General features: G+C 43.0%; 1 protein-coding gene across 1 annotated transcript in view; it reads left to right on the top strand.

Annotated features, from left to right (window-relative positions):
• The first annotated feature begins 260 nt into the window (after positions 1-260).
• The window catches only part of Pamr1 (peptidase domain containing associated with muscle regeneration 1), a 75921-nt gene continuing 53446 nt past the window's right edge, over positions 261-22735 (top strand). Inside the window, exon 1 of the mRNA XM_070032590.1 lies at positions 261-377. Within this exon, the coding sequence (XP_069888691.1) occupies positions 305-377 (73 nt within the window). The 5' untranslated portion in view covers positions 261-304. The remainder of the gene's footprint in view (positions 378-22735) is intronic.

Here is a 22735-nt window from a genome sequence, read left to right on the forward strand (position 1 = left end):
ACTGCCACAGAGCCTGGGGGGGTGGAGGACAGGAGGTGGGGAGCTTTGCGGAGGGGGGCACCCCGCCCCCCTGGGCCCCTCAAGGGTTAAGGTGGTGAGGAGAGTTTGGGGCTGACGTCGCCGTCGCTGTGGCTGAAGGTGGTGGCTCCCCTCTGATGGGGATGGGGGAGTCTGCCCAACTGAAACCCGAGCTCCGGCTCAGCTGGGGATTGGGGAGGTCCCTGTAAGAGCCGCCTGCCGCCCTGCCTCCTTCTGTCCGGTCCCTCCTCCAGCTCCCAGTGACTCGGGCAGCACCGCGGGAAAGATGGAGCTGGACCGCTGGACGCAGCTGGGGCTCGTGTTCCTGCAGCTCCTGCTCATCTCATCTTTGCCAAGAGGTACTGTGAGTGGCGTTCAGGACACCCCTGGAAGGGCATTTCCTTCCCGGGCGGGGGGGGGCGCGGGGTTGGGGTGATGGGGACTGGACTTGGCAGTTTCAAGGAGGCAGGGGTGTGGGTGGCTAATCTTGGGGGCTTGGCTGGTGGTGCTGGAGTTAGAGCCTGTTGCCCTCCCTGAGAACGGAAGGCGACTTGGGCATCCCTAGTTGTAGACGAAACTGTCTCTAGAAGGGGAGACCAATTATATTTGGCTCCTTTTTTAAAGTCCCGGGTCACCTTGAGGATGGGGTTGAGTTTAAGTGGCTGTGTGCTTTGCAAATACAAAGTTTTCCCTGGGAAGCAGTCCTGCAGAGGTGAGCAGGAAAGAAGGCAAGAGAGCTGGGCTGGCTTGTTGCTCTGCCTGGGGAACCTTGATCTGCGTTATTTCACTGATGGAACCCTTTCTGCTCAGGTCCTCAAGCCTAGGAGATCTAGGCACTTCCTTCCTCCTAAGAAGGAAAGCCCGAGGTTGAAATGCCAAGTTCTTTCTGGGGACACACGCAGTGTTTGTTTGGAAAGCATTCTGGTTTCTTTGTTTTGTTTTGAGTTTTTTACATGCCATTTTTCTGAGCCACAATTCCCAGGTCCAATGGGCTGGGTGGGTGGAGGCGAGCATAAAAAAAAAATGAGGCTGGGACATGACATAGAATTCTTGGGAACCTCTTGAGTCAGCAAAGGGGAAACCCCAGGAAATGGCAGGCCTGGGAAGGGCTCTTTGGCAGGTGAGAAGCAGCTGCCCTTACCTGGCCAGAGGGTGAGGGGTCAGGAGGTGTGAGAGAGCAGAGGACTGACAGAACAGAAAGCATCTCTTCCTGGCAGCGTGCCTATCAGCCTCTGGTGCCTCTTTACTGTGCAGGCAGCCTGTCTTTTGTGTTTAGCTGAGCCATGGGTGCTGTGATGCTGCAGGTGGTTACAGGGAACTGCAACAGGTAGAGAAGGAGGTTGGTGGTGATACTTACATGCAATAGCCTGTGGAGAGAAGCAGAAGACAAGTACCCGTGCCTACAAAAAGCCTGGATATAGGAGGCCTCTTCCTCCACTTCGGATGCACACTCTATCTACAGCCAGCTTCCTCCTCCCGTTTTTCTTAGTGATTTACTGTCTGAAGGTCTGAGTGTTTCCTTTGCCTTTGGTCCCAGGAGCAGCCCAAAGACAATAAAAGAGAAAGCAGAAGTAGCCCTTTAAGTAAGGGCGACCCTAAACACTTGCCCAGGGGTAAATTGAGGACTCTGCCTTAGGATTCCTCCCTGCTCCATATTTGCCTTTTGGAACCACATCACCAGGGTGTGGTGGTCTAGAGCAACTCTAGAGGACCCTGGTTCTTCTCAGAGCATCAGGATTCAGTGGTTCAGATTTCCCTGTGGTCAGACCCAAGCTTCTCTTCTCCATTTCCATAACGTGGCAGGTGAGACAACTCCAACCCACGAAAGCTGAAAAACAAACTCAGCTCCCCAGCATCTGAAAAACTCATTTCTTGCTAATTTAAGATTCTCTTTTACCTTTTGCTGTGGAAAAGCTTTGGGGAGGGTGTGTGGTTTGTTGTCAGCCAAGCCTCTGACTGAGCCAGAGGAGCAGCTTCATGCATTTAGCACGGACATTCCAGTTGTTGAACTGAAGAGTGGAGAAGGAAAATATTTCTTCATGGAGTTAGTGTACAAGTCCACTCCCTGCTGGAATGTTGCATCTGGCTCCAGCAAGAAAAAGCTTGGATGCATTTCTCCTGTAATTACTTTTCTAAAAAGAGGATCTGAAATGTAAATATCCGTGGGATGATGTTGTTCCTAGACACGGGATATGTGTCGGAGGTCAGGAATCCAGACATGAGGCCAAGTGATAAACGCGACATAAACAGCAATGAGGTGGAAGCCCAACTCTAATGGACTCCGCCAAATAGCAGTGGTGCTGCCAATGTGACTCGGCCTAAGAGGAAAACCTCGTTTAAAACATGAGGCTCTTGGGAAATGAAGCTTTATTATGAATCACTTTGCTAGTGACATTTCCAACAGTTAGCTAGTAAGGTGGGAACCCAAATACAACTGGGGAAGAAAATGTGAAGCCCAGGTATTCTTCAGTGGTCAGCAGGGAATGTGGAAAGCAAGCAAGGGGGAAAGAGTGGCAAGGAAAATTAGATGGTGGCTTCTGGTGGGATGTGTTAGCACATTCCAAGGAAGAGAGCTGTGGAAACTGAGCTTGCAGACATGGTGGATTTTGTGGGAATCATAAAGAGGGTGTTCCCTTATCATATATTCTGAGAGCTCTTGGCACCCCACAAGGAAGATAATTTCATGGTAGGACTATGGATTTTCGGAGCAGAGACTGTCTTTAGTGATTATTTTTGCTTGAGTCTTTCCATTCCAAGGACAAGATTAACCACCTAGCAGGCAGTGAAGGTTTAAGATGCACTTAGACTTTAAATCACATGCTTTATATACTTAAGTTTTAGGCTATTAACTATTAACACAGTTGCTTCACTATCACTGTTTTACAGGTGAAGTTTGGAGAGGTTCTAAGATTGGTTCAAGGATACACAGGCATAGTTCTTCAAAGCGTTAAACATATAATTACCATCTGACCTAGTAATTCAGTGTGTGATCTATGCATCTAAAAACTGAGGGCAGAGACTCAAACAAATACCTGCATCCCAGAGTACATAGCAGCATTACTCTCCAAAGTCAAAAGCTGGAAACAAGCCAACTGTCCAATGGTGAATCAACCAAATGTGCTACATACATATGATGGAATAACATTCACTTTTAAAAAGAAGAAAATTTTGGCCCATGCTACAACATAGATGAACAATACGTTGGAGGAGCTGGACACAAAAAGACAAACACCAGCCGGATGCTGTTTGCTCACCCCTGCAGTTCTAGCTATTCAGGAGGCTGAGGTCTAAAGATTGAGGCTTAAAGCCAACATCAGTAGAAACATTTGTGAGACTCTAGTTAATCAGCAAAAAGCCAAAAGTAGAGGTGTGAATCAAGTGGTAGAGCAACAGTCTTGAGCAAAAGCAAGCCAAGCAAGAGCATGAAGCTTTGAATTTAAGCCTAGTATTGGCGTGTGCTTGCGTGTGTACACATATGACACACTCTGTACAATTCCATTTGTATGTAGTACCTACAATAGTCAGTTCATAGAGACAGGAAGTAAGATGGTGACACCCAGGGTCCACAGGGAGAAGGGAAAAGGAAGTTAGTGTTTAATTGGTGTAGAGTTTCAGTTTGATAGGATGCAAAAGTTCTGGAGATATATATATATATATATATATATACGTGTGTGTGTACATACATATATATAAATATATACATACACACACACATATATATATATATTCTATCCAACAATATAGGTATGATGGCATATACGTCTAATTCCAGTATTTGGGAGGCTGAGGTATGAGGTTTGGGAGGGAATTCAAGGCCAGTATTGACTACATAGTGAGACTGCTTTAATAAGTAATTAAGTAATCATGTAAGTGAGTAAAGTCTGAATAGGTGGAGTCCAAGGTGGTCTCTAGCTGTCTTATTTTGAACCCAAGTTCACCTATTCCCTGGCTGACTTTCACTCACACATCTAGCACATGGATTGGTGGTGCCATGTACATGTTACCTTGGCAGGATTTCTGGACATGTAGGAAGCAGACTAGAGACAGCCCTGGCTAGCTTCAGTTGGGGGCATAGTTGCTCTGTCATGCTTGGCTGTGGTAAAGAGGAGGAGTGCACAGTGAAGACTGCAAACTGGCAGCCCACAGTTGCCTTAGCAGAGGCACTTAGTAGAACCCCATGTATAGAAACGTTTGAAGCTGACTGCCTTGAGGTGGGCTAGATCCACCCTCTAGTCCCGCAACCTACCTTCTCCTGTTTGATACCGACTACCAGCATTTGTGTTCTTGATCTCCATTCCTAAGAGTAGTGGGGCAGAAGAGAGGAAGAAAGGGAAGGATGGAAGTAGAAGGCTGGATGCTCAATGTTGAGAGTTGCAAAGGGGTAATACTATTAAGGCTAATGATGATTGGCTAATGACTTTTTTGTGTATGTGTGCGAGTCAGGGTTTGGGTGCTGTCCCGTGTTGTTTTGCTCAAGGTTAGCACTCTATCACTTGAGCCACAGCTCTTGTCCTCACTGTTTGGTGATTCACTGGAGATTAGAGTCTCACAGACTTTCCTGCCTAGGCTGTCTTCTAACCATGATCATCAGATCTCGGCTTCCTGAGTAGCTAGGATTATAGGTATGAGCCACTGGCACCTAGTATAAGAGGACTTTAAAAGGCACCCACTAGGGCTGGGAATGTGGCTTAGTGGTAGAGTGCTTGCCTAGCATGAATGAAGCCCCGGTTGCCTTCCTCAGTATCACATAAACAGAAAAAGCTGGAAGTGGTGCTATGGCTCAGGTAGTAGAGTGCTAGCCTTGAGCAAAAGAAGCTCAGGGACAGTGCCCAGGCCCTGAGTTCAAGCCCAGGACTGGCAAAACAAACAAACAAATAAACAAATAAATAAAAACACCCACTGTATAGGACTTTTCTTTCCTTTTTCTGTGGTTGAGGGACTTAAATTCAGGGCCTGGGAACTATTTTTGTGCTGCTAAAGACTAGTGCTCTACTACTTTCAGTTACAGCTTCACTTCTGGGTTTTGGGCGGTTAATTGGAGATAAGAATCTCATAGATGGGCTGGGAAGGTAGCTCATTGGTAGAGCGCTTGCCTTGCATGCCTGAGGCACTGGGTTCGATTCCTCAGCACCACATAAGCAAAAAGAAAAAGGCCAGAAGTGGCGCTGTGGCTCAAGTGGTAGAGCGCTAGCCTTGAGCTGAGGAGCTGAGGGACAGTGCCTAGGCCCAGAGTTCAGGCCCCACGACCGGACCAAAAAAAAAAAAAAAAAAAAAGAAAGAAAAAAAAGAAAATGTAAAAAAAAAGAATCTCATAGATTTTCCAGCTTGGCTTTGAACTTCAATCATCGGATCTCAGCCTCCTGAGTAACTAGGATTACAGGTGTGAGCCACCAGTGCCTGGCCTACATAGGACTTTTCTAAGCTTCAAATTATAATTTAACTTGTATGTTTCCTAGAGCCTAATTGTACCTCTCTCTCCAGGACCTCCTACTCTTAAGTACAATATTTTATTCTCATGACTGACCTTTAGCATAAATTTTTAGTAGAAACCGAGGAGGAGCCTGGGAGCTATGTCGGCAATAAGCTATGAACAAAGCATTTTTGGACATGGAAACCCAGAAATAGAGATGCCATGGAGCATGCAAATATCTTCCTGAGGAAGCCTTTGGAATGTCATTGCCATGAGCTTGGGATTGACTCAATCTTCCTACACCTGGCTTATATTGGCACACTAAGACTAGCTGAGCTAATAGTGATTGGACACCTAATAATAGGTTTTAAGTAAAAAAAAAATTTTTTTTTCATCTGTCTTACTGGGGTGGCCAATCAGGATGGAAGAGCAAACGTCTCGGTTTCCCTCATCAGAGGCCAGCTCTGGATGGGACAATTGATTTGGAGTGTGTGTAAATTGGAAAAAGCACCATTTCCCTGATGAATGAGAATGTTGTCCCCACCTCTTGACATGGGTAAGGAGCTAGCACCCTCTTCCTCTATGGATACTTGAGAGTCACGAGTACCTGGCTTTCTTCTCCTCTTATTTATTTTAATGGACAGGGAAATGCAGGGTTTCTATTTTCCAGTTCCTGAATTGCAAAGCAGAGTGCCCAGAGGCCAACTGGAATACTGAGAGTAATAGATCGCTGGTAGGAAGTCTACCAGGTTCGAGTCTTGTCTGTATTTATGCCTTGTCAGTCCTCACAAGATCTGGACCAAAGTTTTAGATTTATGATGGAAAAAAAGTAGAGATTGTAGAAGAACATAGACTCTCTATCTGTAAACAGAACGCCTCAAGGAAAGCAGAGAACTAGAGCTGGCTGGAGACTTCTCACTGTCTGGCATAGAGATGCTCTTATTTTCTACATCTAACTTATTCCTTTTTATTTTTCTAGTTCACAATTACCTGTGGGATGTATTTAGAGTTCAGGGAGTTTGAGAGCAGAGTAGGTGGGCAGTATCACATCAAATTCTTTTTTTTAATTTTTAAAAATTATCTTTGAGTAGTTGCCATTCAACAAGACAGTTTATGAATATAGTACAACTTGACCAATGTCATCCCTTTAAACATTCTCAGCTACCTCACCCCTGTACATAAAATTCTCATCCTTGATGACAGAGATCCCTAAAGCAAACTTGTCTTTGAAGAAGCTTCTATCTTATAGAGCCTACTCCCAACTTTTGCCCTCCAAATAACTGATTGAGTTTGTGAGAAATAGTAGGCCATCTTAAATCCTCACAACAAACCTAAGAGGGGGTGCTAGTGTCATGAAGCCCAGTTTACACACAAAAAGAACTTAGGCAAACTTTCAGGACCTGGCCTAGTCATATGCTGGATGTCTGTGTTTAGAGCACAGACAGTCTGATTCCAGAGAGATGCTCTTAGATTCTGAGCAACACCAGTAACAACCAGCAGCAAGCAGGTCCCCAATGTGACAGATCTGCTGGCTGTATTTGAACCAAATGCTAAAAGACCCTGGAATTAGGAGAGACGTCTGATTGAACCTGTGGCTGTTCCAAGTGCTCAGGCTAGGTTAAAGATGGTTAGTCATGTGCTCTTCTCTGTGGTGGGAGAATGGAGGCTGAGAAAGAACAGAGACAATGGCTTCAGTGGGTCCCATGAGAAGCCATTGCTTCGAGAAAACGGGTGCTAAGCAGCCCAGAATCCAACCAGTTTCCAGGATAACTGTTCACAGGGTCATGGGTCTCACTCTGATTAGACATGGGAAGTGGAAGTTTCTTTGTTCCATGGTCAACTTTTGTAATTCAAATCATGTGTCTCTTTGCAAGAGGAGCAACACTGGGGATGGAGAGGTATTTCAAGTCTGCCCCCTGACATGATGTATCCTTGCTCCTTTCCAGATTTGTTCCATCTCATTCATCAGCATGTATGCTCTTTAGCCATGGGATAAGGTGAAGGGCAGAATGAATCAAGGAAAGCTATTTTTCTTCTCTTTTGGCAATATCTACATGTAACTGCACTATCTACTCTACCATTTAAGTCATTCCCCCAGAACTTTTTGCTTTAGTTATTTTTCATATAGGGCCTCTCCTCTCTCTTCCCCCCCCCACCCCTCCCCTCTTTGCCCAGGCTGATTGAGACCTCAATCCTTTTATTCATACCACCTACCATAGAGTTTAGACCACAGGCATGAGATGCCATGCCTGGTTTATGAAGATGGACAATCTAGCCTCACACCACAATCCTTTTGATGTCTATCTCCCACATAACTGGGATTACAGGCACGAATCACCATGCCTAGCACAAAGCCATGATCTTCTCCTCCCCCTCTCCCCTCCCCTTCCTCCTCCTCCTCCCTCACTCCTCCTCCTTTTTCTTTTTCTTCTTCTTCTTCTTTCTTCTTCTTCTCTTCTCCTTCTCCTTCTCCTCCTCCTCCTCCTCCTCCTCCTCCTCCTCCTCCTCCTCCTCCTCCTCCTCCTCCTCCTCCTCCTCCTCCTCCTCCTCCTCCTCCTCCTCCTCCTCCTCCTCCTCCTCCTCCTCCTCCTCCTCCTCCTTCTTCTTCTTCTTCTTCTTCTTCTTCTTCTTCTTCTTCTTCTTCTTCTTTCTTCTCCTCCTCCTCCTCCTCCTTCTTCCTTATCAGTCCTGAAGCTTCAACTATGAGCCTGGGTACTGTCTCTGAGCTTATTCTGCCCAAAGCTATTGCTATTGCTCTCTCACTTTGAGCCGCAGCTTCACTTCTGGTTTTCTGGTGGTTAATTGGAGAGTCTCAGGACTTTCCTGTTCAGGCTGGCTTTGAAACACGATCCTCAGATCTTAGTCTCCTGAGTAGCTAGGATTATAGGTGTGAGCCACTGGCTCCGGGCTACAAGCCTTGTTCTTCCCAATGGATATCTTGACTCTAGAGCATTTACATCTCTGACTTTCTGCTTAAGAAAAAGTGACATTGGTGAAATGGAAATATTTGGGAATCAGACTGCCCAAATCTGAATCCTGGCCCTACCATTTGGCCCTGAGTGAATTAGTCACTTATCTGTTATGCCTCAGTTAGCTCATATTTATTTGCTAAGAGTTTGAGGAGGAACACAAGTTGTTAAAGAAAACTGTTTGGGGGGCTGGGAAGGTGGCTCAGTGGTAGAATGCTTGCCTTGCATGCCTGAGGCCCTGGGTTCGATTCCTCAGCACCACATAAGCAAAAAGAAAAAAGCCAGAAGTGTTGCTGTGGTAGAGCGCTATCCTTGAGCTGAAGAGCTGAGGGACAGCGCCCAGGCCCAGAGTTCAGGCCCCACGACCGGACCCAAAAAAAAGAAAAGTGTTTGGGAGAACACTCCATCTGTGTTCTGTGTTATTACTATCTTTATAACTAATTTCAATGATCAGGGTGTTGTTTTAAACAGGAACTCAGGGAAATTTAAGGAAGATTTATATATATTCTTAAGATCACTGCAAGTGACTGATGAATAGTCTGCTTCCACAGCACATGTGCCAGACATGGTACTCGGTTGTTTGCCTACTTTAACACATTCAGTCTTTACAACAGTCCTAGAGAGTAGGGTCAATAACACCCCATTTTATATATGGGAAGATAGAGGTGAATAACAGAGAATTCCAATTCAGGCAGTCTGTTTCCAGAGAGGAGCACTTAGTAGTCCAGCTGGCCTGGCTCTTAAGTATCCTTCCTAATCTTGAATGGCAACAGCAACAGCAGCACTTGTAAGTACTGAGAGCTTGCCCTGAGCCAGGCACTGCGCCAAGTCCCCCTCGTGCCTTTTTGTGTGTTATTGCACTCGCAATGGAATTATGATTTTACATCTTAGAGATGAAGAGACAGGCACAGAACTACTACTGTCAAGAACCTTGATCTAGGTTACAAAGTGGCTAGGCTGGAACTCAGTGTGTCCACCTCAGAAGCCCATGTTCTCGTCTGTATCTCTATCTGCATTGAAAACACCTGGAATTATTGTTGATTCCTAGCCAGATACTTGATGTCTCATATCTGTAATTCTAGCTATAGGTGTGTGGTACAGGGGTGGGAGGGTGGGGGGAAAGGGGAGATAGGAAGGATTGCAGTTCAAGGCCAGCCTAGACAGAAAAGCCTGAGACTCCATCTCCATGGATGAAAAGTTGACATGATGACAAGTGTCTGTGATCTCAGAAGCGTATGCTAGGTAAATCATAATTCATGCCTATGTGGGGAGCAAAAGAACCCTATTTCAGAAATAGAGCTGGAAGCAGGGGTCACATGGAAGAGTGCCAGCCTAGCAAGCAGGAGGCCCTGACTTCAAACCCTAGCACTGAGCCAGGCACTAATGGTGTTTGCCTGTAATCTTAGCTACTCAGGAGACTGAGATCTGAGGATCACAGTTCAAGGAAAGCCTGGAGAGGGAAGTCTATGAATAGATTCTTATCTCCAGTTAACCACCTCAAAGCTGGAAGTTCTGCTGTGACTCAAGTGGCAGAGCACCAGTCTTGAGTGAAAAAGCTAAGGGACAATGCCCAGGTCCTGTGTTCAAGCCCCATTATCAGTATAGCCACACCCACATCCTTAAAACTGGGGGTGTGGTTCAAGTGGTACTGCACTTATTTAGCAAGTACAAGGCCTTGCATTCTGTATCAATAACAACAAAAGGTTAAGTTCTAGACCCCAATCCAGACATCTTCCTTCAGAATCTCTTAGGATGGAGTTTAAGTCTCTAAGGATACTCCAGTGAGAATTGTAGCTCTATTTTTTGCTTAAGTCAACCTCTCTCCAGTCCATGGAAACCAGGCTCAGTTTAGTTCTTATTGGTTCTCCATTCTCACATATGCAAAGATCCAGGGAGTCAACCCTGCTTCCCAGTGACCTAGAAAGGTAGTCTGACCTTTTGGATTGTAATCGGGATCCACACTCACAGAATTTCCACTCTTTCATACTGGACACATTGTCTCAACCTCACGAAGATGAAATGACAGTGTTGGGATTGTACATGTCAATGCCGTAGAAGACAGAGTTGACCATGAAAGGCTCTGGAAGAAATATTGTGTATGTGTTAGTCTTTACCTATATTCTCTCTATATACATATGGTGCTGGTCCTAGGGCTTGAATTCATGGTTTAGGTGCTGTCCCCTCAAGGCTAGTGCTGTACCTCTTGAACCACACTTCTACTTCCAAATTTTTGGTGATTAATTGAAGACAAGAGTTTCATGATCCTCAGATTTCAGCCTCCTGAGTAGCTAGAATTACAGGCATTAGCCACCAATACTTAATTATTCTCATTCTCTCTCTCTTTATATATAAATATAATGTATATAAATAAATATATATTTATATTATGTATAATTATATATGTCATCTATAATTATACACAATTTATTTATATAATATATGCATATTGATATATACATATATTTGTATATGTATACATATGTTTATTTATATGTAAACTTATTTATATTTATATGTATATGTATTTTTCTGGTCCTGGGATTTGAACTCTGGACCTAGATGCTGCTCCTGAATTTCTTTTGCTCAAGGTGAGCACTCTACCACTTGAGCCATAACACTGCTTCCAGCTTTTTTAAGTAGATTATTGGAGATGAGTCTCTTGAAATTTCCTGCCTGGTCTGGCTTTGAGTCATGATCCTCAGATCTCAGCCTCTGAGTAGCTAGGTATACACACACACACACACACACACACTATATATATATATATATATATATATATATATATATATATATATATATATATACACACACACATATGTGCATATTTACATATATATCACAGTTTAAGACATAGATAAGAATTAAGGGAGTGAGTGATAATGTGCCTTCCAGAGGTTCACACCAATAGCAATTTGGGAGCATTTTGTTCATTGTTTCTACTACAAAATTCTGGGTTCTTCCCACTTGCTTTTAGATTTCAGTATCTTTTCTATGATACTGCCTATCTATATGTGATTTCTAACACTATAACAAAATACCTGGGACTCAGAAATTCATGAATAAAGGTTTATTTAGCTTGCTGGGAATTAAGCTCTAAGAGTACACTGAGAATTATGTTCTAAGAGTCTGCTGAGACTTACACTCTAAAAGCATGCCACTGGCATCTGGCAAGGGCTTTCTTGCTACAGAACATAGTAGAGGACAACAAGAGGTGAGACAGGGCAAAGGTACTGAAAGCAGTTTGCTTGTTTAGTAGCCATGCCACTTCCTCTATTCATCCATTAATCTATGAGTAGATTAACTGATTCATGAAGGCTGCTGCCAGGACCTAAAGGCCTAACCTCCAATTAACATATTCATTTTTAATATAAGATTATGTTTCCAACATATACTATTTGAACACATTCAAGTCATAGCTTCTCGTTTTATACCATTATATAGGACATACCTCGCCTCCTGCTGCTTCTCTTAGACATAGAAATTTCACATCCTTAGCCAAAGGGAATGGCACTCAAAGTCTACAATCTTGGAGACACTCCCAGTTGCCATAACCCTCCACCACTGTGGTGCTGGAACTCTTTGAAGAACAGCTGCTTCTGCGTTATTTTGGATGTGAGACTAGAAACTGAATAGATCTTATATTTATAAGCATTGGTCACTAGGAAAATAATTGAGTAATGTATCTAAATGTACTTGGTAATGAAACTCAACAAATATTCTATCAGTCAAAGAATTGGAATGGGTAGGATTAAAAACAATAAAAGTTAAGCAGTACCCCAATCATTCAATCCAAGTTTCCTCACGCTCAATCCCCCCACCTGTTCCTAGCCTTTCACAGTTCAAAATCTCTTAAGTCAGAGTCCAGCAGGGCTGTGCTGAGATCTCAGCATACCTCAGCCCACCTCTTTACCAAGAGTTTTCAGAGTTAGTGCTATTGTCTTCATATCTAGGTTCACCAATGCCAGCAGAAGCCAATTTTTCCTTCTACCCAAGGCAGCTGGTCAACAACTGATGTCAAGGATGGAATAATGCTGAAGATTTGCAATGGAATATTTGACAGGTCCATAATCCCTGGACCCATGACAACTTCAGGCAGGCTCGCCTCACTATAGCTACCTCCTCCAGTTCTGCATGCTAGAACACGATGAAGAGGGAACTTCTTTTAGCTGAGGGCCTATATCTGGCTCCACCCTAGAAACACAAGTGGACATTTATTAGCAACATCTCATCTTCAGAATTTTAAGTGGTCTCAAATTTAGGACTGTAATATCATTGACCCAGAATCACCTATTCTGTTAAACACTGTCTTCTAAGTCTCTGCAAGAACCTGCCACTGGTCTTATTTCAAACATAGACACTGAAGGCAAAGCATATGGAAGATCACGTCCCCTGAAGCCAGAGGGTAGAAAATTACAAAACCAAAGGAGGGGGAAAGTATCAGGAGATAAATGTGTGATGAATCTTTAAGGATTTTTTCTTCTTTTTGTTTTAAACTTTATTGTTTACTTTTTTATATTTTTATTGTAAAGATACTCTACAGAGGGGTTACAGTTACATGAGTAAGGTAATGAGTACATTTCCTATGGAGCATTGTTACCTCCTCCTTGTTTTTCCCCTACCATCCCTTCCCTCCCACCTCCCCAACTTCTCCTTCCCCCGACCCAAGTTGTAAAGTACATTTTCAATATAGTGTCTTGTACATCTCATTGTTACAATGGGTCAACCTGTATCCTTATTTCAGCATTTTGTTATTTTCCTTCCCCTCCCAAAATTAGAAAAATGTATATACAAGACACAGGGCACTGACATCAAGTACATTGAAAACAAGCGTTATACTGTGGGGGAAGAACATACAAGAGAAACAAAAAAAATCACATAGTACATTTTAAATCTGTTAAAAACAATAGCAAGAAAGAAAAAACCACTTGTGTCCCTATCTTGGGGTTCATTTCACTTAATACCATCTTACATGGTCATATGTACATAGCTTTTGACCTTTTCTGCTTGTCCTAGACTTATACTACTTATTGCAAATAAGAGAAACCATGGGACCTATGTTTCTTTGGGCCTGGCTTACTTCACTTAATATAATTTTTTCCAAGTCTTTCTATTTCCTAACAAATGAGGTGATACCATTCTTTCTGATGGAGGCATAGAATTCCATTGTGTGTGTGTGTGTGTGTGTGTGTGTGTGTGTGTGTGTGTGTGTGTGTGTGTGTGTGTATCACATTTTCTTGATCCATTCATCTACTGAGGGGCATCTGGGTTGGTTCAAGATCATAGCTATGGTAAATAATGCTGCAATAAACATAGTTGTGCTGGTAGCTTTAGTATAGCCTTGTTTGTAATCGTTTGGGTAAATGTCCAAAAGTGGGATTGCTGGGTCATAGGGGAGCTCTATGTGGAGTCTTTTGAGGAACCACCATACTGCTAAAGGATTTTTTTTCTGACATAGTTAGAATAAAACAAGACAATGAGTGAATAGAATGAGATTGTGGGCTGATAAAGTGAGCCTCAATAGGATCATATAAGTTCCTCCTTCATACTATAAATGAAAAAAACAGATATTACTGTGTCTTAGTTCCTTCTAAAACTCTTACTAGTGGGAAAAAAGAAAAAAAAAACAGGAGATAGAAGGAGAAGAATAGAAGGCTGTAGTTTCCTGAGCATTCCTTTTTTACTGGGCAATATGCTTAATATTTTAGATAGAGTACTCATTTAATGGCTTTAATAAAGCTAGGATATGGACACCCTTCTCCTCAGTCTACAGATTGGAAAGTGGTAAGGTTATATTAGAACCCAGTTAGCATAGAAAACTAGCCATAAATGACAAAGCTAGGATTCAAAGCCTGACCTGCATTCTAAACTATAATACTCTATACTACTGTTTGCATGCATTTATTTGTAAACATGAGTACCTAGACAACTACATCAAAGATGAACCCCACAGGTATGGCAAATAGAGGCTGAATATTTGAGAAATCGTGAGTTTCCAAATCCATGTAGGCAGGATGCCCTTTACAGTAAAAGCTGGTTTTATTCTTCATCATCTCCTGTAAAGTCATTCCATCTGAAAATAGTCTGGGCAGAGAAAGGAGGCATGCAATGCTACAGGGCCAAGCAAAAACTATGCTACATGACAACAAAGAACAATATCTAATAAAGACAGGAAAAATGTAGGCCTTAGAAACAGCAAGTAATGGGTTGATGAACAGCTCTAACTCATGTACTAATTCTACAAGATACAATCCCAGTGTCAACAGCCAGAGCACCCTGTGTTGTTGGTGAGTCAGGGTCACAGTGAGCGGGCTCTACTAAAGTGATAGAGACAATAACACAAGATTGAGAGCAGGCCTCTGGGTGGCCTGTGTGTGAGGAAGGGTTAATTAGTGAGGCCTGGATCTTGAACTTGACGCAACCAGGAATTAGAAGGATGCTTCAATACTTTCCTGATTTCTGAAGGTAGGATAATCTGGGTGGAAAGTCAAGTCTCAGCTCCTTATCACTCCCCAGAATTCCTGGGCCACCATTAAACAGACTCTCACCTCTGTTTGCCTAAGGATCCTAGCCAACTATATTCCTTAAAACAACCCTGAATACAGGAAATGGGTTTTCCTCAATGATCTGTGCAGTGAGTGGCTGAGATTTTTTTTCACTGCAACAGGGCTACATACACTCTCATCTCTAGGGTCCTTTAAATATCTCAGCTAGTCCTGACAGACAAGAAATGCAGATTTTCCGCCTCTGCAGAAGTCTGAAGAGAAGCCCATATTTTGCAGGCATCCAAATTCCCTTCTTACCCTTTCCTCTATAATGGTGATATTCAACGTTTCATTTAATTTGAACAAGAGACAAAAGCGTGTTTAAAACTCTAGGAGCACTAACGCTCCTGGATGATGTAAAATATTAGAGAAAAAGAAAAGGGCTCTGTGAGCAAACAACTTTATAAAATGCTAATGAGGGCTTTCTTTGTTGCAGGACTTTGCAAATCTATGACACGCTTTGAGTAGAGTTAGTCTTCACATCTTTCAGACTTACTTCATCATAACATCCTGGGTTCTGTCTATGTTTATTGAGCATCACTTGAGAATCATAATCCTTGTAAACCTACCCTGAGAAGGAAATGTCCAGTGGAACCAGAAGTCCTCTCAATAGATTACAAATGCCTTTAAGAAAAGGAGTTAGTCTTTATCATCACAGCACCTTGAAACATACCTGGTATCTGATAGGTGCTTAAGATGGCTGAAGATGGACATATGAAAAAAAACAACAACAACTGTGATTTACAGAGTGACACCAACCAAAGTGAGAATCCTTGTGTTCTTGTGTGGCTTGTTGAGAGTCTGTAGTGCAGTACAGCATAGACAATCCATTGGGTCCATTATGGCTGAATATTTTTGTTTATTGGGCACTGTCTCATTTTCAAAAGGGCTGGGGACATTTGCCCATTCTGTTCTGTTTACAATTGGGTTGTCCAGAGAAGAGCACCATCTGGAAGCAGGCAGTGCACCCCCTAGTGGCAGAGAGCCAGACCGAGCAATGTTTGCTCAGTCCTGAGCAGTGTTTAACACCAGCCAAGTCTTCTCTCCTTTGAGCACCCCGGTGAGTCAGGGGTACATGGGAAACCACAGAATAGACCATAGATGGGAGCTACCCGTAGGCATCTTGACACCATGACCGTGAATTCCCGGAGAAAGGACCCATCCTGCCTGGGGTTCACTGACCGACCATGAAATCTTTTGAGATAAATAGAAGTGGACCTGGGTTTGAAAAATGTTGACACTTCAGTTTCTCAGATTCTTCAAACAACTCATTTAGCTGAAGTGAAAGGAGCCCGACACTCCTCCTCCCTGTAGTGATTGTGCATTAAAATGGCTGGAATGTTGTTTAACCAAACATCAATTGAACTCCCGGGGACAATCTTTGCCTGAACTAACACTGGACGTGTTCCTCACTCTGTCCCAACAACAGCAGCAGCCTGGTTTTCCAATCACCAAACCAACGGACTAGACTTCTACTTACACAGATTGTGTGCTGCCAAACCACTAACTCAGCCCTGGAGACAGCTAGAAGCCCGGAGAGGCTGCTCTTAAAATGCTAAGACTGCAGGGATTGAGGCATTTCTCCAACTCCAGAGGCTGAGTGGGGACAAGAGTGGGTGTCTTTACTTCTGCTCAGGCTATGGAGGAACTCCCCTGTCCTACTTGACATAAGAACTTGAACGATGGTGTCCTCATACAAGGTTGCAATGCATTCGCTGAAACCCATGCTAGAATTAATGGGAGGGCACCAGGTTTTCATCCCTTGCAATATCCAAGCACAAGGCCCTAAGTTCAAACCCCACTATGAAGATTTAGTCCCAGTTCTGATGGTTCTTCTTTTACCTGAAAGCTGTAGGGCCAGAGTCTACTTAGTTTGCATCCTCTGTTTTCTTATTTGTTAGCTGAAGATAGTATCTATTCTGAATGGTGGCTGTAAGGATCTGCTTCAGGGATTAGAGATAAGCCTGGAGATTGGTGGGACCCAGGGAGCAGAGGATGGATGCAGAGCCAACAACCTGCAGAGCTTAGGGAAAAAAATGAAGAAGCAAATAATAAATTAAGTTTTGTCCCCGCCCCTGCCCCTCCCTCCCCCTCTCAGTGTACATGATCTGAAACACCAGGTTTCTAAGGAATCCATTGAAAGTCTTGGTACAAAGTGAGGGCGAGAGTAACAAAGGCCTGGACTTTCTTGTTGTCTTTATTTTGCTGACCAAAGGTAAGCTCAGAGAAGGGGAAGACTGAGTCTTTGAGGGAGAGATCATGCCAGGCTGGGGCTGCGGGTGACTTGATGACATGATGGTTCTCCAAGGCTCAGGTGAAAGGATGGAGTCGCCACATGGACCCAACCCACAGCCACATCTTTCTATACCAGGCTTTGTCTGCTGTCAGTCCCACAAGCCGGTGGTTAGATGGCCAGTGGTCAGGAATGTTGTGTACTGTGAGTCATCATGCAATGAGAAGGGCAGGGAGCAGGGATGATGGACACAAGCAGCTAACTCATGCACCTCTCTGCTTCGGCATCCTGTCTTACTTCTTTGGATCCCACAAGATTATAAGATGCAAGATGGTTTTTTACGAAACCCACAGTGGAAATTTTAATTGCATGAGGCTATCGGGTGGGAGGGCTGTGGGGTTTTTACAGTGGACTCAAAGGCAGCTTTGGATCCAGGTGTGTCGTGGCATACGATAAAAGTGCCTTCCCTCACCACCTTCTGGGGTGGTCTTGGCCTGGGCCATGGCTCTAACCAATGGTGCTTCAATCAGGTATGAAATAGGCAGACCAGTCTTTTCAGAGAGGGAGGGGCTTACTGGACATAGGGCTGATATGTTTCCTTGATAGAGAATGTTGGAAACCTGGTGCTTGTGTCACTGAACTCTAGATAGTAGATTTCAAGATGGCTGCCCCGAAGCTTGGAAATTAAGAGAAGGGACTAGACCAACCTTATAATGCTCCAAATACTCCTCCTCCCCTTTTTTTTTGGTCTTGATTTGCTTTTTAGAGACAAAGTCTTGCTATGTGTCCAAAGCTGGCCTCGAACTCATGCTCTTCCTTCTTCAACCTCCAAATGCTGGTATTATGTGTATGTATCATCATGCCCAGCTCCAAAATATCCTTGATATTCATTTATCTTTTTGGGGGGAGGGGGGTTGGTACTGGGGCTTGAACTCTGGGCCTGGGTGCTGTCCCCGAGCTCTGTTTTACTCAAGGCTAGCATTCTACCATTTGAGTCACAGTGCTACTTTTGTCTTTTTCTATAATTAATTGGGGATAAGAGTCTCACAAACTTTCCTGCCCAGGCTGGCTTCTAACTGCAATCCTCAGATCTCAGCCTCCTGAATAGCTAGGAGTATAGGCATGAGCCACCAGTTCCCAGCTATTCTGGTTTTTAAAATAAGGGGTAGAGGAACACATGAGCATATAGGATAATTATACAGTAACTTAACAAGCCTTTTTGAATATCTTTCCATGTCAAAAGAAAATGCATTTGTAACCCAGGTATCAGTGGCTTATGCCTGTAATCCTAGCTACTCAGGAGGCAGAGACCTGAGGTTTGTGGTTTGAAGCCAGCCCAGGCAGAAAAGTTCCCATGAGACTTTTATCTCCAATTAACCACTCAAAAACCACTGTTAGAGTGCTAGTCTTGAGCAAAAGAGCTCAGGGACAGTGTCCATGCCCTGAATTGAAGCCCCACAACCGAGACACAGACACAGACACACACACAGACACACAGACACACACAGACACACAGACACACAAATGCATTTGTTAGAAATGGGGGGGGAGGTAGTTTCTAAAACAGATCATGACAGAAAAGAACACTGCTTGCACATTTATCAAAACCTGTATGTAAGCTGGGCACTGATGTCTTACACCTAGAATTCTAGCTACTCAGAAGAGGCTGAGATTTGAGAATTTAAGATCAGATCCAGCCTGCACAGACAAATCTGAGAGCATCTTATCTCCAGCTAATCTGGAAAAAACATCAGAAGTAGTGGTGTGGTTCAAGTGGTAGAGTACCAGATTTGAGTAAAAACTCCAAGCAAGTGAGAGCATGAGAGCCCAGTATGCATATAAAACCCTACAAACCCCCCAAACAAACAAAACCAAAATACAACATAGCACCCCCCCCCAAGAAACAAAATCCTGTGGGTGGGTATGTGTGCCCACTAAAAACACACAAAATTCTAAGGTTATTTATTTATTTATTTTTGTCAGTCATAAGCCTGGAACTCTAGGCTGGGGCCCTGTCCCTGAGCTCTTAAGCTTAAGGTAAGCACTCCACTATTTGAGCCACAGAGCCACTTTTTGGTTTTCTGGTGGTTAATTAGAGACAAGAGTCTCACAGACTTTCTTTCCCTGGCTGGCTTTGAACCATGATCCTCAGATCTCAGCCTCCTGAGTAGCTAGGATTATAGGCATGAGCCACTGGCACCCAGCTTAGAATATTTTTTGACATTTCTTTTTTGCTTCTGTTAATAAGGCCAACTGTTTTCTCCTCAGCCCTTTACCTCCTTAGCCCTGTACCTCTGTGGTAAAGTGACAGGTTGGAGTAAATGATTTTTACTTAAAAGAAAATTTATTACTAACCCCATTGGAGTGTTTTGAAAATGAAATTGCATGAAGAATATAAAAAGTACTCTCTCTACAGAAATGCTAAAGAGCTTTCATATACACATAAGAAAACATTGAATAACTTCTGTTGTTTCTCTCAGTGGTAGTTTCTGGAACTGGCCTTTTGCACCATATTGAAATTCCCTGAAATTTATTCAGCTGAAGCCAAATGGTGAATGTGCCCTTTCCACAAATGCAGTTTTAATAAATGGAGAGGGGGAAAAACATCCAAGATGTTGCTCTTGTTTGCTTATTGCATTCTAAAATCTCTTTAGCTGGTCAATTTGAATATTTCTCATAGGATATAAGGAATATTTGGGGGGCACTTTTCTCTCTGTTCAAGCTGGGGGACTAAGAAAAATGACCAACTTGGTGACCACAAGGGAAGGAGCCAAATCATGAAAGCATGAAAACCTCTATTCATCTTAGCTTGCAATAGATCCATTTCGTTCTGTTGTTTTATTTAAGCTTCTCTGTGAAGTCTATGTATTCCATGCTAATGTCCCTTCAGGATTATTCATTCATGATTAGCCAGTTGTTCATTATTATGTATTTATGGTAATTGTACCAATGCCTTTTCCTCTTCTGCACTGAGAGGCCTGGGAGCTCAGAGAGGTTGTTTTCCTCTCTGTTGTACTCAGCATCCAGCCTCCCACCAGGGATAGATCTGACACTTAACTACTACTTGTGAATGAAAAGGTGAATTCATCAGTTCACTTATGTTCTTGGTATTATGCCAATGGGGAAATGAGGAACAGAGTGGTAATGATTTGCTGCAAATTTGCCTGTCTTCTGAAAAAACACTATTAGTTCCCAACTGATGCTATAACAAATTGTTGCAGATTTAGTAATTTAAAACAGTGCACATTGCTTACTTGGAAGTTAATCAGAAAGATCAAGGGAAGGACTCATTCATTGCCTGGCATTTTCCAGTCTTTAGAGGCTTCCAGTGTCCTATGGGTCATGATCCTTTCTCTATCTTCAAATGCTACTTTTTTCTTTACATCCTTTCCTGTGGCTTATAAGGGTTCTGTGATGGTATTGGTCCTATATAATAATCCATCCCACCCATTCCATCTCTAGCCTATTCTTTTTTAAATTGTACTAAGTGTTTCATTGTGTTATTTCGATACATCCATATAATGTACGTATACTGTACTTTATCTTTAAATGACTCACAGCTACAAATCCCTTCTTCTGGCACCTCTGAGTTCATTACCTGAGACTGAGATATCTGTTACCTCAAATTAATAGAAAGAGCTGAAATAGGCAGAGGTAGGCTTGCTCACCGAAATACAGAGACATACAAAGAAAATATTTCAGGAAATTAATTCTTGGATCAAAGGACTTCCCCCCACCCATATGCTACAGACAGTTGGAGGTGAACATATCTGTTTCTTGGTAGAGGAATAGGCTCTGCCAGCTATAAAAGCAGAGCAAACCTTCCTTGGCCTTTCATGCTGCAAAATATGGAAATATATTTCAAATTGCAAATGAGTTTTATCCTGTCCTGTCTGCTTCTCAAGGAGTTATGAATATTTATTCATTCTCAGAAAACTTGAACAGGGGCTGGGAAGGTGGCTCAGTGGTAGAGTGCTTGCCTTGCATGCCTGAGGCCCTGGGTTTGATTCCTCAGCAGCACATAAGCAAAAAGAAAAAAGCCACAAGTGGTGCTGTGGCTCAAGTGGTAGAGCTCTAGCCTTGAGCTGAAGAGCTGAGGGACAGCGCCCAGGCTCAGAGTTCAGGCCCCACAACCGGATGCCCCCAAAAAAAATTAAAAAAAAAAGAAAAAAAGAAAACTTGAACAGGTATAGTGATTGTCCCAGGCTGAATAGAGGGAGAGGATGTAGACCTAAGCCCTTCTATGAACATATATGTTGCATAGAGAAGACATAGAATATGGGTCCAGGGTACATAATGTGGATCAATAGTTCTAGAGACTTCCTTATAGGAAGGAAAGTGCCCCAACTCTGATATCAGTCAATTAGGAGCAAAACTAGCTTTCCTGGCCTATAACCCCAACCTAGATCTGATAGATGAAAATATGTGACTACTGAAGAAATATAGCTCTAACTTACAGAACTGAGGGATGTCTGGCCTGCAGCCCATATAAACTCCTTGAAATCATTTGGTCTGGCTTGCCAAGACAACTATAGATGAGACTCAAAATTCAATAAATCTAGGAGGTTTCTTTTCAGTCGAAATTTAATAAAGCTAGGTCTGAGAAGGCTATTACAAATATCCAAACAACATTTGGCATAAAAAGGTTTCCCTACTCCTTGGAGTTATGACTGGATTCATTCAACAATTGGTTTCTCCAGCACCTCTTATGTGCCAGGCCCTATGCTAGCAGCAGTGAATTAGTCATAGTTCCTGCTGGCTTAAGAGCCCTTTAGGGGAGACAAGTAACAAGCAGGTATGGATGCTTCTTAGTGTCCACAAAGGATAGTTTCCAGGAACCCTATGAATATGAAAGTCCATGGAGACTCTAGTCCCCTATATAAAATGCTATCATATTTGAATAGATCTTATGGGGATCTACCCATATACTGAAAGCCACCTCTATGTTACTAATAAAACCTCTTATGACATAAGTGCTATGTAGGAAATACATAGAATAAATAAAATAAGTAAGAAGGAAGTCTATATATGTTAGGTACAGGCACAATGTTTTTCAATAACTTTTTTTGGTCAGTCCTGGGGCTTGAATTCTGGGCCTGGGTGCTGTCACTCAGCTCTTCAGCTCAAGGCTAGCACTCTACCACTTGAGCCATCAAAACCTTTTTTATCTTCAGGTGGTGTATGTATGGATACAGAATCTGCCAGTATGAAGCCTAAAGACAAATAAAACCAGAAAATCATTATAAATTGTGACATCCTATAGGACACAGTGAAAGGGATGTATGATTTGCATTTTGGGATGAGAAGATGAGGGAGGTCCTCTCTAGACACCAGGATAAGCATGGGAAGCTGAGCTAAGTCTGGCAGGATGGTTTCTCAGAAGGAGCTTATGGCGCAGATGCACATACAAAGGCAATGCTGAGAGAATGGGGCCAGACTCTTGCCAATGTGAGGATTTTGCTGCCCCACCAATATTTGTGCAAGATGATGAAAGAAAGTCATTTTTTCCTAGCATTAAATTTAATCTCTTAATATTCAAGTCATTATATTCCTATGAAGCTAG

Source organism: Dipodomys merriami, unplaced genomic scaffold (genome assembly GCF_024711535.1).
Source record: "Dipodomys merriami isolate MVZ:Mamm:240054 unplaced genomic scaffold, mDipMer1.0.p SCAF_21, whole genome shotgun sequence".
Taxonomy (NCBI): Eukaryota; Metazoa; Chordata; class Mammalia; order Rodentia; family Heteromyidae; genus Dipodomys; species Dipodomys merriami.